Raw genomic sequence first — 16160 nt, forward strand, 5'->3', positions numbered from 1 at the left:
ATCCTTCTCTGAATCATTTAGATGTTCATTGGCAAACTTCAGACGGGCCTGTACAAGTGCCTTCTTTAGGAGGTGGACCTTGCAGGTGGTGCAGGATTTCAATCCATGGCAGCGTATTGTGTTACCAATGGTTTGTTTGGTGACTGTGGTCCCAACTGTCTTGAGATCATTCACAAGCTCCTCCCGTGTAGTTCTGGGCTGATCCCTCACTTTTCTCATGATCATCCTCACCCCATGAGGCGAAATCTTGCATGGAGCTCCAAACCGAGGGCGCTTGATGGTTATTTTGTATTTCTTCCATTTGTGAATAATTGCTTCAACAGTTGGCTCCTTCTCACCAAGCTTCTTGCTGATGGTCTTGTAGCCCATTCCAGTGTTGTGCAGGTCTACAATCTTGTCCCTGATGTCCTCTGACAGCTCTTTGGTCTTGCCCATGATGGTGAGGTTCGAATGGAAGAGAGAGATTCTGTGGACAGGTGACTTTTTATACACATAACGAGTTGTTGTTAGGAGCACCTTCTTACATTGACATGTAGTGGTACCCTGATCCCAGTCAGCCCTTGGCAGTCCCTGACAGCCCTCCCAGCTGCAGCAGCATGACTTCACTGCCAGTAACATCACAGTCTCTCCTGCTGGCTTTACATACATCTCAGACTGCACACTCCCAGTCCACTCCGGCATGCCTCTCTCAGCTCTCCCGACTGTGCCTGTCACTCACCGACACCTGATGAATGAATGAATGATTGATTTGTATAGCGCTGCATTTGCGAACTGAATCGCCCCAAGGCGCTGGATCCGGCCTGTGTTGTCAAGCTTCTCAGAAGAGGTAGGTCTTGAGTTTCTTTCTGAAGGCCTGATGGTTTTCTTCCATGCGAATGTGAGTAGGTAGCGCGTTCCATAGCCGTGGTCCTTGGACTGCGAATCTTCGTTCTCCCTTTGTTTTGTAGCGGGTTTTTGGAATGAGGAGGAGGTTATGGCTAGAGGATCGAAGACTGCGATTCGGTGTGTAGCGTTTTATTTTCTCGCATAGGTAGTGAGGAGCGTTTCCGTATATGCATTTGTGGGTGAGGCAGAGGGTCTTGAAAGTTATCCGATTCTTTACGGTTAGCCAATGTAGGCTCCTCAGGGAAGGGGAGATGGAATCCCAGGGTTTTTTTCCTGTTAACAGTCTTGCCGCCATGTTTTGAATGAGTTGTAAGCGCGCAAGCTGATATTGGGGTAGTCCTATGTAGAGGGAGTTTGCGTAGTCGAGTCTGGAATTGATGATAGTTCCAACTACTGCTGCTTTGTCCTCTTCTGGCACGAATGGGATGAGTCTACGTAGTAGGCGGAGGAGATGGTGAGATCCGCTGATGGATCCCTCCTGAAGACTTGCCTGGCAGTATTCCCCGCTGTCCTCTCCTGCTCTTGTTCAGGACACCCCTTGGGTTGTGTGGATTTCCTGTACAGCTCCAAGCCCCTGGCCCAAGGTCACCCCCCAGACTGGGGGGCTTCCTCAAGAGTCCCCAGCTGGGCTGACTCCTTGTATTTAAGGAGGCCCAACTACTGCCAATTCAGATTGGGGATTGGTCAGGGCTCTTTAGAACACCCCAGACAGCTCCACCTCTTTTCCACTCCTTCCTTCTAGAAGCCTCTAGAAGCAGAAGGGAGGTAACCAAAAGATGAAAAAAGTCACCAGCCTACTCTAAGCCACTCCCAGCCCACAGATCAAAACAAACAGGCCTGGCTTTTAGCAAGGTCTGCATACATTTACCTGCACTCAAAAAAAAAACCTATTTCTAGGACCTACCTAAGGTAGAGGGTGCTACAGACAGGGCTAATCTGTGTACCACATGAGTACATACTGTAGCCAGTCTGTGGGAAGCAGAATTATTGTTGGTTGGTAGGGAATCAAGTACTTATTTTACTCACTGAACTGCAACTCCATTTATAACATTTGTATCATGTGTTTTTTCTGGATTTTTGGTTGATATTCCATCTCTATCATTTAAAATACACCTATGATAACAATTATTGACCCTTCATTTTTTTGTAAGTGAACAAACATGCAAAATCTGCAGGGTATCAAATCATTATTTTCCCCACTGTATGTGCAAAAGAAAAAAAAAAAAAGTTGATCCTGCCATAAACCCAGTGCTCTCCTGTGTCCCATGCATGCTTCAGTGTGTTCTCAGCCAGTGTTAAGTAAGTGTATTGGGACTACAAAACCCTTCCTCTCTTTGTCATGGAGTTGAGGATGGGGGGGGGGGTTTGCAGGCCAGATCAGGAAAGTAGCCTAGAGTGATAATGCTTCCCCTCCATAGATACAATGTAGTGAGTGAGCGTTGTCATCCTAGGACAGGAAGTGTGTTACTGGTAGGATCACCAGATGAGCTTAAAGTAAAGAAAAAAAAGCCTGAAAAAAAGAAAACTAATGCAGTCAACATATTTATAGACTGATGGGCTGCAAAGTGTTATAATTTGTTCAAAGCCATTCCACACCGACTGGCTTCATACTGGAGTGAATGTCATCATTAGCCAACATCTCTGGGGGGCTAACAGCCCAATGATGGATGAATCCACCAATACAATTATAGTTTATCATTAATACAATTTATTAAAAATTCTGCACAGGTCTAACTAGGGCTAAACCAATTAGCAGTAAACAGGAGGGGAAGACAGAGGACAATGCCAAAATCATGTAGTAAACAAGTTGCAGTGTCCCAAAATCGCCACTAGATATCCACAAAAAAGTGATAACCTCATGCAGTTCAATACAAAACATAAAAAAATGAATGAAAGTGGGACAGAACACCAACAGAGATGACCCATTGGGGCCCCATGTACACTGGGCATTTAGATCCGGTGAATGAGGCTCTGGCGTTAGGGTACGGGCAGAAGGAACAGGTGCACCGTCCAACCCCATTGCTGGCAGCCTATTAAACAGAGGCGGCCTGTCCATTAAGGGCACACGGGCGCCGCCCCCCCCCCCGTTCAACGCTGCCTCCCATATCCATGTGTCCAGCCCCTTTCAAGACACCAGCGCATAAATTCCAACGGGGAGGGGCTGTTTCTTTGAAGCACCGATTAGAGCCAGAGGCTCTATTAGGCTTCAATATAGGGTGGGCTCGGGTCACAGAGAGTGCGCTTTGAGCAGTGCCGGGACATAGTCATCTAGCGCCCAGGGCGAAGATACCAAACGGTGCCCCCTCCCCCCAAAATGTAAGAGCATTATGCCAAAAAAAGTCCCCCCCGAAAATAATTTCCCCTCTTACAGTACAAATTCCCCCCCTCCCAGCTCAAATCCTCTCTCTCCCCAGCTCCCCCCTCCTAGTGTAAATCCTCTACCCCTCAAATTTCCCCACTGAACATAAATCCCCCCCCCTCCAAAAATCCCCTCTCCTAGCCCAAATCACCGCCCCCCCCCCCCAATCCCCTCTCCTAGCACTTATCCTCACTCCCAAATTCCCCTTCCTAGCAAAAATCCCTCCAATGATCCCTGCTAGCACAAATCCTCCCCATTCTCCCCCCACCTTCCCCTTCCTAACAGAAATCCACTCTCTTAGTACAAATCCCTCCCTCCAAATCAACCATTCTAGCACTTACCTGCAAAATTCCCACAGCACCCAGGGCAGCTGCCCCTCCTGCCCACCCCTTGTCCCGGCCCTGGCATTGAGCCCACCCAGGTGTGTTACAACAGCAAATCAATATTCGCTGTTGTAACACTGATCCTCCTCCCGGCCAATCAGGAAGCGGGTTTTGACACGGGTCACTCGATTGGCTGAAAGGACAGGCGTTCCTATTGGATGCCTAGGAGGAGAAGGGGAGGTGCTGGAAGCCGCCATGGAGGAGATGACTTGGGGGCGAGTCGCTGCACCATGCTGCCTGCCAGCCGCCACGATGGGGTAAGTGCCAGACCGACCAGCAAACAGCGAGGGGGGGTGGGTGTCGCTCGAGGGAATGGGTGGTCATTTGCCACCCCCAAAAAAAAAAATAGCCAGCACTGCTATTAAACTTTATGAGAGGGGTAGATGGTGCATTGAGCGGTACAAACATTTATGGCAGTATGCAGACTTCTGCCCCAGGAATTCGTCCTTGGGCACATACTGTCCTAAATGTTAGTACCACTTAGCACACCATCCAGCCCCACTGCTGGCAGCCTATCCAACTCTATGAGAGGCTGACAGCTGCTGTGGCTGGAGAGGGGTAGATGGTGCATTGAGTGGTACTAATATTTAGGCAGTATGCCCTCAGATACAATTGCCCACAATGCAATGCAGACTTCTTGTGCACCGGACATTTGTCTCTGGTCACATACTGTCCTAAATGTTAGAACCGCTCAGCACACCGTCCAGCCACAGCAGCTTTCAGCCTCTCATAAAGTTTAACAGGCTGCCAGCAGTGGAGTTGGGCAGTCTACCTGTGCCCATTCCTATATGCTGGAGCCTCATGCACCAAGGCTAAACACCCAGTGTGCATGGGGCCTTAAGCTGCCCATAGATTATGCAATTTTCTTTCCTTCCACCACGGCATGAAGGAAAGAAAATTGCTGGATTCTTCCACCAACACAGTCAGTGTTGATGGGTGAATCCATTCCGCAGCACTATCATGTTCTGCCGGTGGGGAGCCTAGACCAAATAGCCACTATTGGTGAATTGACTTCGGTACAACCAGCCTGCCCATAGATGGATTGAATCTCACCTGGCCCTGCTTAACTGACTGAGATTCGATCTAGCTATGGCTGGCTTTAATACATGCAGTGCCTGAAAAGTTATCTATCTGCTGCTCTGCTCATCATTACTGTCACATTGTAACTTTACTGCTGGATGATGAGTATATAAGCTTGTCTCCTATGGTGCTAAGGAGGAAGGCTTTAAAGGGCTCCAAAAGGAGGAAGGCTCTATCTCCTAAGTCATCAGAAAATGATTGAAGCTGACCTCTGAACAAAAAGAAAAAAGAAGCCCCAGTCAATGGGACACTGGCTGCTGCTCTCCAGAGCTGTCCCCACAATAAGCATCTCTGGCCACCATTTACAATGGTGCCCAGCATTGTTTAACCTGCAGGACTGAGGACATACTTTGAGGGTTTGCTTACATTTGTGGCTCTCTTTGCCACCCAATAGGCATTTGACAGGTGGCTGGGATGAGATATGTCACCTCCTCACTGCTTCCCTACCCTAACACTTGAAAGCCTGCGGCACCGTGCTGCAAATGCCTGCACTACACAAGTTGCAGTGCAACTGCAGCATTATCCTATTCACTTGAATGGGTTGCGTGTACCAGAGGTACTGCCCACTGAACTCAATATGTGGTATATATTTTGGCAAGTCATGTATGCCACCCCCTTTGGCCTCCATGTTAGCTAAGGTGAGTTGTCGGTAAAACTATAGCTCAACTGCCTACTTTTAGCACCCCTCTGGTGTGTGTGTAAACATAGTCTGAGTGCAGGGAGTCATGGACCCACCACCTGTCTATACGATATCCTGATCTTACCCTGTAAAAATGTACACCAGGGTTCTTAACCAGGATTCCATGGAACTATAGGGTTCCTCCAGAGCTTGGTCTTTCAACCAGGGTTCCATGAAACCCTAGGGTTTCTCCAGAGCAGGGTTTTCAACCAGGGTTCCATTGAAACATAGCATTCCTCCAGAGCAGGGTTTCTTAGCCAGGGTTCCATGGATCCCTGGGGTTCTTCCAGAGCAGGGTTTCTTAACCAGGGTTCCATGGAACCCTAGGCTTCTTCCAGAGCAGGGTTTCCTAACCAGGGTTCCATGGAACTCTAGGATTCCTCCAGAGGTTGCTAGGGGTTCCTTAAGCAATGAGCAATTTCTGCCTCTCAGATAAGTTTCCACTGACACCATTGATCTCTTTAGTGATCTTTAAGGGGGTAATTCTTCCAAATGACCACAAGTGTAAAGAACATTCTTCCCACCGACCATCACACGAATGAATCATGAGTTGTAGATAAAGACATTTTTAGCAGAGGGTTCCCTGAGACCGGAAAGTCAAGGGTTCCTCTGTGTTGAAAAGGTTGAGAAAGGCTGATGTAGAGGGCGGTGCTAATCTTATCACATCAATGCCTATCCCTGCAAAATTGAGGACCATCCACAACTGGAAAAAAGATAGGAATAAGTGGACCCCATGTCAAGTAGTTGGCTTAAAGACTACGTAAAAAATGTTACGTAAAAAAAAAATACATCCTGGGGGGTCCTCCAGGTGGAAGTGGGGAGTGGGCCTCAATGGGCTGGAAAAAAGATAAAAAATATCTATCTATCTATCTATCTATCTAATCACATTAAATGATCCTATTGCTAAGTGTATGAATGCTTTTTTTTTTAAACTGGCTGGCCATACATTATACAATTTTCTTGTACAACTTTCCTTTAGACTTACCAAAACCATATAATATGGGGTCAAACCTAAACACTTTCAAATTGTATGCAATCAGGCAGACCCTTGCACTACATACAGTAGTTGAAGGTAAATCTAAAGAAAATTTAATAAGAAAATGGTATGGTGTATAGCCAGCTTAAGCCCAGAATGCGGTAAAAAAAGATTTTAAAACATTCTATCTATCTAATCACATTGTATGATCATACTTCAAAATGTATCCTTTTTGGAGTGTTCTTATTATTTTTGTTCATATTCCATCTTCACTCATATCCTCACGTTCTCCATCCCTCTCTTGTATTACCACTTCCTAGACATCGTAGCTGTAGTACACCACAGTCATATTTGCAAACCTTCCTAGTCGACTTCTGCTGGGAATGACTTTTGCTGTCTTGAATCCCAAATGTCGATACAGTTTATGAGCATTGACTTGCATGGTCGACGTATCTAGGGTGATGCGTTGGTATCCTCGCTGGCGAGCAAAGTCAAAGACCTTCATGCACAGGGCCCTGGCGATCCCCCGGCGTTGCTGGTCTTTAGCCACCGACAAGCGTCGTAATATCATGTCGCTGTTGGAGTTTGGATCAGGCTGGACACCCACCATCCCTACAATCCGACCACCGGACGCGGCTACCCAGAAGAAAGAGTTGGGTCTCTGAATATAAGACTCCTCAATGTTTAGTAAATCTCCGTTGTGAACCTTCTTTATAAACATGTTTACTGCCAACTTTAAAAGGCCGTGGATTGCAGCCAAGAATGTCCCAACGCTGAACAGAGAAAGGACGTAGGAGCGATAGTACAAGTGCAGTGTGATGGATGAAGCCAAGATGGTGCAGTAGACTTGTGGGCGCTTCAAGATATATGAGGTAGTGCCAGGAATGTAATCTAACATTCCTTGGGCAAACAGTTTACGAACGGCGTGGTAATCCCCATTGTTGTACTTCCGTATGGAGTAGTCAGCCATTCCCCTAGCAGCTCGTCTTGCTTCTAAGTCTAAGTAAAATGAGAAATAGGATCTCGTGTGAGTGTAAACAGCAGGAAGGTTAGAAAAGAATAAAGAGATAGATCGACATCCACAGGGGATGCGCGGTATCATGTGTTTATGGCTCTACTGATTTGCACGTAAAATATATTGTAAATACTAATAGGGCCTGCTTATAAACTGGTGAAATGAAGGGTTACCATGTAAAAGTTATGATTTATAGGTAAGTTTATAATTATTACTGTTTATGGACTTTATCAGTGGTCCTCAGCTGTGGTCACTCTTCAACCCTCAATGGAAATTCTGTGCATAAACCTGTAATAATGAAAGAATATCAGCAAGTCTGGTCATACATTGTGTCCTCAGTGAACCCATCATTTAGTGGACTAATAGAGGGGTCCTTTGGGATAATTATAGATCACCCTTATAGCCAATACTCTATCGTGCAACATAGGCTCCCAGCCGTCATTTCTAATCCTCATCCAATGTAATGATGTCCATTTTCTTAAATACCAGAAATATTCTCTCTCACTTATCACCAATCTTTGGGGTTCCCACAACAATGTGAGGGGCACTACACTGACCACCAAAGTGAGGGGCAGTATGCTGACCACCAGTGTAAGGATTTACATTTAGCATGACCGCTCAGGGAATGGGCATTGTCGATGGGGCATACAATGGGTGTGGATTGGTTGTGGGTTTATTTCCTATTGTCCTTTTTTCATGCAGGGGATGGAGGATATCCAGGGTCCTCTTATCTTAAAAGGGGCATCCTATTTCTTCCCACCCCACCCCAGATCCCCAGATCCACCAGTCCAGAATTGTAGGGAAGAGGCCCTTGTTGAGGACCCCCCATCCCATGTTGAGGGCATTTGGCTGGGTATGGTTCAGGAAGAAATGGGTAGTGTTGCTGCCCCCCTCTTAATTTCTGGTCTGCCAGGCTTCATGCACAGATTATAGTCTGGTATGGATTTTAGGGGGGACCTCATGCCGTTTTCTTCTGTGCTAGGTTCCCTTTAAAATCTGTACTAGATCTGAAATGTCTGGTACTGATTTAAGGGGGGGGGGGGAGGGACCATGAAATCCATACCAGATGAGAAGGATTGGTATGGATTTTGTGAGACTCCCTTAGATGAGTATGTATTTTGGGGGTCCCCATGCCCCCCCCCCCCATATTTTTTTACAGAACAAAGGAAGGTGGCAGGGAATTATTTTTTTGGGTACATGTCCCCCCAGGGTAGTGCCCAGCCCCCATTCACTTTTTGTTGATCCTTTGCCTATTAGCCTTAAAAATAGGGATAATTGTCACTATAAATTTGTCACCCAATGACTTCAATGTGGTTCAAATTCAGCATTCAAGTATGTAATATGTTGTAATATGTTCACCTAACATTCCACCAACTGAACCAGGGTAGGTTCTCTGCGACCTAAAGGTTATCGTGACATAAAGTGTATAACAGGGCCTAAAATACACCACTCAGCGCCACAGAGCTCAAAAAATTCTTCACAGCATAAATAAAAGAAATGACATAAACAAATTGAATATCAGCCAAGACCCCTAAATAAACATTAAGGGCGTTGGTATGAGCTGCTGTTTAAAACCAGAAACCATATGCAAACAGTAGTATAACACCATACACAACCTACACAACGCCGGAAGTGACACGTGCGCTTCATCGTGGTGGACCCGGAACTAGGAAGTGACTCCACTCTTTGATTGCTGAGGCGGTGACCGGAGATCCTACGGTTCGGTGCACGGTGATGTCATCCTTTTTGCTTGTTGACTGCCTATGTTTAGTACGTAGCTAGTGATGGGGGAATTTTAATGTGATGGGTCTGTTTTAATAATAAATGGAATTACGCTATGTGTACTCTCCTTTGTTTTTATTGCTCTGGAGCCCCTCTTTCTACCCATCACTTGGAGAAGTGCTAATTTATTTATCCCAGGATTTCTGTTATTTGGAGGCTTGTGATACACCTATCTCTGGTGAGTTTAACCCCCTGAGGGGAGTGTGTTCACATCTGGTGGAGTGGAGTGATCGGTGGATGGTGCATGCTTTGACAATTCTATGAGCTACCTAGAACAACCTCTGAACCACTACTGCTACTATACCACTCTTATGGACATTGCTCTGTGTGTAGTTGGCCACACAATTGTTTAGTTTGCTCAACAATAGCGCTGTTTTAGTATAGACCTAAAGGTTATGTCAAGGTATTTTTCCATGTTACAAAAGGTTGTGAAAGAACTGGTATAAGCGATCGAGTGTGTACTGTCAGCAGATAGAAAGACATTGTGTGCCAAAAGAATTACAGAAGTATCGTAATCCTCATTTCCTGGCACATTTCCCCTTTGGACTCAAGATTGCAAAACCATATAGATTTCAGTTAAAAATCCTCAATGTTGTCTTACAGTCCTAACGTGGACAGACTTTTTGTTTTTATTACAGTAAAAAAAAAAAAATGGCAGGTAAACATACAATTTTGCATATGAAAGTCATTGTTGTTGGATCTAAAACTGGCATTTTTTAACCCCTTGAAGGCCTTTTTCTGACAATTGTTGCTCATAAGATACAATCAGTATTTTTTTGCTAGAAAATGACTTACCCCCAATATATATATATATATATATATATATATATATATATATATATATATATATATATATGTGTATATATGTATATATATTTACTTTTACAGATAAACTACGGTACTTAAAAATCTCCATAGGTGACGCTTTAACATTTTTTAACGGGTACCAGTTTAGAGTTACAGAGGAGGTCTAGTGCTAGAATTATTGCTCTCGCTCTGATGATCGCGATGATACCTCACATGTGTGATTTGATTACTGTTTGCATTTGCGGACGCGACTTACGTATGCATTCACCCCGCTTTAATAAAAATACATTTTTTTTCCTATTTATTTATTTTTTTTTTTTACACTGTTCCTTTGATTTTTTTTTTTCTTATCACTTGTATTGCTGTCACAAGGAATGTAAATATAGTTACATAGTCAGTAAGGCTGAAAAAAGACAATAATCCATCCAGTTCAACCTGTGTATGTGTGTCAGTGTCTATAATGATTTCCCATATCCCTGTATGTTGTGTCCTTTAAGATGTACATCTAAGAGTCTTTTAAAAATATCCATACTCCCCGCAGCCACCACCAATTGTGGGAGAGAGTTCCACATCCTTATTGCCCTGACAGTCAGGAACCCCCTACGCAGTTTGAAGTTAAACCGCTTCTCCTCCAGTCTCATAGTGTTTGTCCGTGTCCTCATACACTCCCTAGGACTGAATCGTTTATTTTTTATGCTGGGATGCCCATTGAGATATTTGTAGATCGCCATCATGTCTCCTCCTGAAGCGTCTCATCTCCAGTGAGAATAGATTTAGTGCTTGTAGTCGCTCCTCGTAATTGAGGTCCTCCAGTCCCCTTATTAGTTTTGTTGCCCTTCTTTGGACTCTCTCCATCTCCAGCACATCCCCTCTGGCCTAACCAGAGTTTTATAAAGTGGTAGGATTATAGTTTTGACCCTGGAGTATATCCCTTTTTTTCTGCATGGTAATATCCTGCCGGCTTTGGTAGTTGCAGCTTGGCACTGCCTGCTGTTGCTCAATCTGTCATCTATTAGCACCCCTAGATCCTTCTTCATCCTTGATTATCCCAGAGGTTCTCCACCTAGTGAATATTTTGCATTTATGTTTTTTGCCCCCAAGTGCATTACTTTACATGTCTCCACATTAAACATCCCTTGTGACAGCAATAGTCACGTGTTAGGTATTTTTTTTTTTTTGGAGGGATCTGGGGTCTATAAGACCCCAAATCCCTCCTTTGCACTTAAAAGCATTCAAAACTAAAAGTTTAGCTATTTCATATCCTGACATTTTTAGAATCTGGCGCCTTTAAGGCACTAGTAAATCGAAAGTGATGTCATGATATCACTTCCGGGTTACTATATCCGAGACCCGATCAAAGCCGGTTCCGGCATTGTTCGGGTCCCTGGCCAGCCGGCAGACATGCCCGGCTTCTTGCTCGGGCCTCCTGGTGGGACAGGAGACACAGGCTGAGCAGCGGAAGGCCGCTACTTGTAATAACAGCCGCATCGGTTGTAATTACAAGCAGGGCCGGTGCAAGGATTTTTGACCCCCCCTATTGGCTCCACTCCTGACTGCACCCCTTTCCCCTGCCCATGTATACCCCACCTTTTTAATGAAGTGCCCATCAAATGCAGCCTCACCAGCGCCCATCAAATGCAGCCTCACCAGTGCCCATCAGCTGCAGGCATTACCCTGGTACAACCAGTTGAAGCAGAAGGCCGCATCGGCATGTAGGGGTTAAAGTGGTTGTAAACCCCTTTTTAGAACTTGTACCTATAGACAGGGCTTTTTTTCAGTGAGAACACGGGGGAGCGCAGTTCAGGCACCTTCACCACTGACTGTATGTAATGGCAAGGGGTGCTGGGGTGGGCTGCAGAGTCCATTGATACTCACTGCTAGGGGATCTGTTCTAGCTGGAGGGGATCCATTTTTGCAGGGGGGGGGGGGGTCGATTGTTGCTGAGGAAGTCTATTGTTGCTGGTGGAGTACCTATTGTTGGTGGGGGTGGGTCTTAAATTGCTGGGGGGTCAGTTTTTGCTGGGAGAGATCTACTGTTGATGGATGGGGTCTATTGTTGCTGCCTGCCAGAGAGTCTATTGATGCTGGCTGTGGGGAGATCTGTTGTTGCTGCCGGGAGTCTATTGTTGCTGGGGGGGTGGATTTTGTGGCAGGTGGTCCATTGTTGTTATGGGGATCTATTGTTGCTGGCGGGAGCTCTATTGTTAATGGCTGCAGGGGATCTATTTTTTACTGCTTTTCTTGTTATAATTATCAAATTCCTTACAAATTATTTAGCACCACAAAATAATACTTGGTTCTGTAGGGCAATACTGGGAGGTGGGTAGGGGGTGGAACCAAGGAATGGTGCCCGGAGGTGGGTAGGGACGGAAAAAAGGAGCGACTTAGACAGGGGGAGTTCCCGCACCTATTCTCTGAGAGAAAAAAAGCCCTACCTATAATTAAACCTAGAATAAGGTAAATATCTCCTAAACTTGCGCAGTCTAGGAGATATTTACCTTGTAGTGCGCAGATTATGTCATCGGCGCGTGCGCTGTGAAGAAACGGGCCGTTTTTTTTCCCGAGTGTCTGCCGTGACTGGCACACACACACATATTATATATATATATATATATATATATTGTAATGTTTGGGGTATTTAGCTCAAGCGATAAATGCGTTTTAGTGCAGTGAGTCCACATCAGACAGGCATTATAGTTAAGGGCCTGGTAGCCCACGTTTATTAAACCGAAAAACAAAAGCAAAAAGGTCCATTCAGGATTCCCACGCAGGGGTTTAACTTCATTAAGCACTCCAAAAATAAGGAAAACATACCAAGCCACCTGGCTCTCTTGTCAGCAGTTCCTCTGCTTGCTCTCAAAAGATTTGCCAATTCTTTACAGCCCCCTGGACTCACTGGCTTCCTCAGTCTCCCCGACTCTCAAGGCTGGCCAGCCTTTCCCAGTCCCTGGGCAAAGAATCCCCTTTACATAGGCTGCAGACTCCCACAGGGCAGACCACTCTCCAGACACAGGTCTGTCTTCACACAGCAGTAGCAACAAGCTACACACACTCCACCTTCCTCCACACTCTGCTCTCACTAGCCCCTCGTTATATGGGCTGTGTGCACCTGGGCACACAACCTGCTGGCTCTCCATAAGACATGGACACAGGGTTAGAGATCCCATCCCTTTTCCCAGTGACAGGGACTATTACATATCCCCCCCCTTTGTTTCGATCCGGAGGGAGGAACACCAGCACCCATCATGGTTGGGACACCTCTGTGCTGGCTGTCAGCCACGTAGGCCCAACCTTTTTTTCGGGTGCGCTTCCAGGTACGTCCCACCCTGGATCTTAACAGGGTCCTATATTTCCCTATACTCCCCCCTTGTTTCGCACCGGAGGGAGGAACACATAAACCAGTCACTAAGAATGGGACACCTCTGTGCCAGCCATTCGCTGCGTAGGCCCATTTCTTTTTCCGGGTATGTTTCCACCAGCACTTCACCTTGAACCATGGGCTCCCACTAATCTCTCTATCCCTTCCACCTTCTGGCCACGGGATCCTCCTTTTCCCTCCCACAGACCTACTCTCCTGGGACTGTTGGGGACCCATTTCCATGAAATCTGTCAGGGACTGACCCCTCTCACTACCTGACGCAACACTAACCAACAACATCTGTTTATCAGGTTCACTAACCCCTGTGTGGTTACCCTTGGCAACCAAATCATTCTGTTTAACCTCGATAGCAATGTTCCACAAGGGGTTATTTAATTCAATATTATCATCATCATCAAGACCTCTTGTCACCTGGTTTGCTAGGACAGGGTCTAGGGAGGGACCATCTACAGGCAAGCAGTTACTCCCTATGGGACATTCCCACAGTTTCACATCGCTCCCGGTTGTCCAACACTCCAATAGCGACTGTCCTACCAACACACATTTTGCGCCACATTTTTCCACACCAATCTCTTTAACCATTTCTGTGTCCATTGGTACCTCAACCAATACCTCTGAGTTGTCCGACAGTGCTCTACAGTGCTTCTCATACACTTTTTCATTACAGTTACCAACACTGCCATTTCCTGTCAAAGTGTCTCCGGGTACCTCAAACTGCACCTCCCTGCGAGTGATGGATTGAATTCCCACTACTGCTGCGTCTTTTCCGGGCCCTTCCCTTTCACGAGGTCTAGCGGGTGAGACAGCACACGCGCCATGTACCAACCACTGCTCAGCTGCACCTCGGATCGCACCAGCAGGAATGTACCTCATCACACCAGCATACGGAGAGACTTCTACTATGTCTATCATTTCTGATTCCTTTAGCAGTTCCCCTGAACGCCTTCCGCACCTAACTGTCGCTGGAAGCACTCTCGCAGAGAACTGCGAGACCACTTTCTGCAAAAGTAACCAACATTGCAGTAACCAATTTTTATCAACATTGCTTAACATCGCCTGTACCACGTGTCTCCACTGATTGGTACTACGCAGTACCAGGTCGCCCATCTGCGGTGGATACATGCAGGTATACAGCGGAAAGATTTTCACCAATTCCAACAACATCTCAGTTATTTCTAGACATGCCACATCTAAACACAGAACTCTAGGGACTTTTCCCTTACTAACGACGTGGAGGGGCTCATTTGCTAAGGCTTGAGAGGCTGAGACACTCAAAGAGACCTCCACCTCAGAGGCCACTGACAAAACTTGCGGCTCCCAATGAGCACCGCTAAATGCATGTGTCACACTCATCCTCTCATTTTCAGCAACACTGAGCTCTTCCATGTCCCTATCCATTATCCCATCATCCTGACACTCAACATTACTCATCTCTTTTGCTGTGGACAAAACTTCTGCTATATATGCGCCCTTTTCCGATCCTTCCGCCTGGAGGGGGTTAAGTTCTGCAACAGCCAACGCACCTGTGTCTACTGGCTTTGCAGCCTCTCCATTTGTCACAGCAGCAATAGTGTCCAGCTTACTATTACCTTCAGAAATTTCTTTCCACCACGCTATCACCTTAATGGCGAGACTATCCCAGTCTATCCTGTCTGTGCTCCAGTCATCAGCACTCTGTAGTACTGCTCCCTCTGCCCATGGAGACACAGGTGGACAGAGTGGTTTAGCAGCAGACAATCTGCACCAGTCACTGTCAACCACATCAGATTGTGATAATACATACTCCCTCATTTGAGCTATTTTCCCATTGTTTTCCACCTGAGCAGTATCAGAGCTGTCCTGGAGCCCCGCCGGCTCCAACACTGGGAGTCCTCCTGAGATTTCCTGGGACAACTCTGCTGCACTACCTGTGGTTACCATGGGAGACACCAAACCATCAACATTGTCAGTAATACACTTTTCAACATCATCATTACTTTTGAATACATCACAATAAGTACATGTATCATCAGCCATAGACATAGCAGTGTTATAAGCTTTAACAGGCTGTTTTTGGTCAGAACACACAGCACCCCGTGTAACGCTCAGCACACCACCCTTCCTCTCCAAAGGCATTCTTTTGCCCACTAGGGCGGCTCCACAGTTGTCCTGGGAAACCATGTGCCTCACCACTGCGGGCTCCTGGGAGGTTTCCCTGGGCATCTCTGTAGCACCTGTCACTAGGGAACCTGGCACACAAACTGTATTGGTCACCCCTAGGTTACCACTTCCAGCACTCTGGTGGATTACACCAGGTACATACAGAGTCCAGTCTTTTTGAGTTCTTAACCTTGCTGCAGGTTGAGCTTCAACCTGTGTCTCCCCACTACTCGGGGTAGCAAACTGCAGCAAGTCCATTTTTACCACTTCTGCTGATCTCCCAGCCGGATATACTCCCACTTCACTGGGATCAGTCCCGCAAACTGCAACAGTCTTACCATAATCTGTAGCAGGTAACTCTGGCTTCATTTGAGTACGTTGTCTATCCTTTATCGCACTTTTACTGACTAACTCTCCCTGGTGGCCATGGGATGAAACTGCAGCAGCCACTTCTGACTCCTTAGCACCCCCTGCAGGCACAACAGGTACTTCCTCACTGTTGCCAGAGGTGACTGAAAATAGGTTTGCACAAAAATCTGGGCTTGCAGACAAAGACTTCTGCCCAGTAACCACATCTCCAGGCATGTTCCATAACCTGGGACAAGAAAAAATTTCATGCCCCAGTTGACCACATTCCAGGCATGGTACATTTTTACACATATCTTTAATGGGATGC

At 46.2% G+C, this 16160-nt stretch overlaps 1 protein-coding gene across 2 annotated transcripts in view; it reads right to left on the bottom strand.

The window, feature by feature from the left end:
* The window catches only part of LOC141130296 (probable N-acetyltransferase camello), a 49723-nt gene that overhangs the window by 20168 nt on the left and 13395 nt on the right, over window positions 1-16160 (bottom strand). The window contains exon 2 of one of the 2 annotated variants that reach the window (XM_073618126.1): window positions 4246-7361. The exons of the other annotated variant lie outside the window; for it this stretch is intronic. Within the exon in view, the coding sequence (XP_073474227.1) occupies window positions 6679-7332 (654 nt within the window). The 5' untranslated portion in view covers window positions 7333-7361 and the 3' untranslated portion in view covers window positions 4246-6678. Of the gene's footprint in view, window positions 1-4245; window positions 7362-16160 lie in introns of those variants that run through there. 2 annotated transcript variants of the gene reach the window in all.

The sequence above is a fragment of the Aquarana catesbeiana genome, linkage group LG01 (assembly GCF_042186555.1).
Source record: "Aquarana catesbeiana isolate 2022-GZ linkage group LG01, ASM4218655v1, whole genome shotgun sequence".
Lineage (NCBI taxonomy): Eukaryota > Metazoa > Chordata > Amphibia > Anura > Ranidae > Aquarana > Aquarana catesbeiana.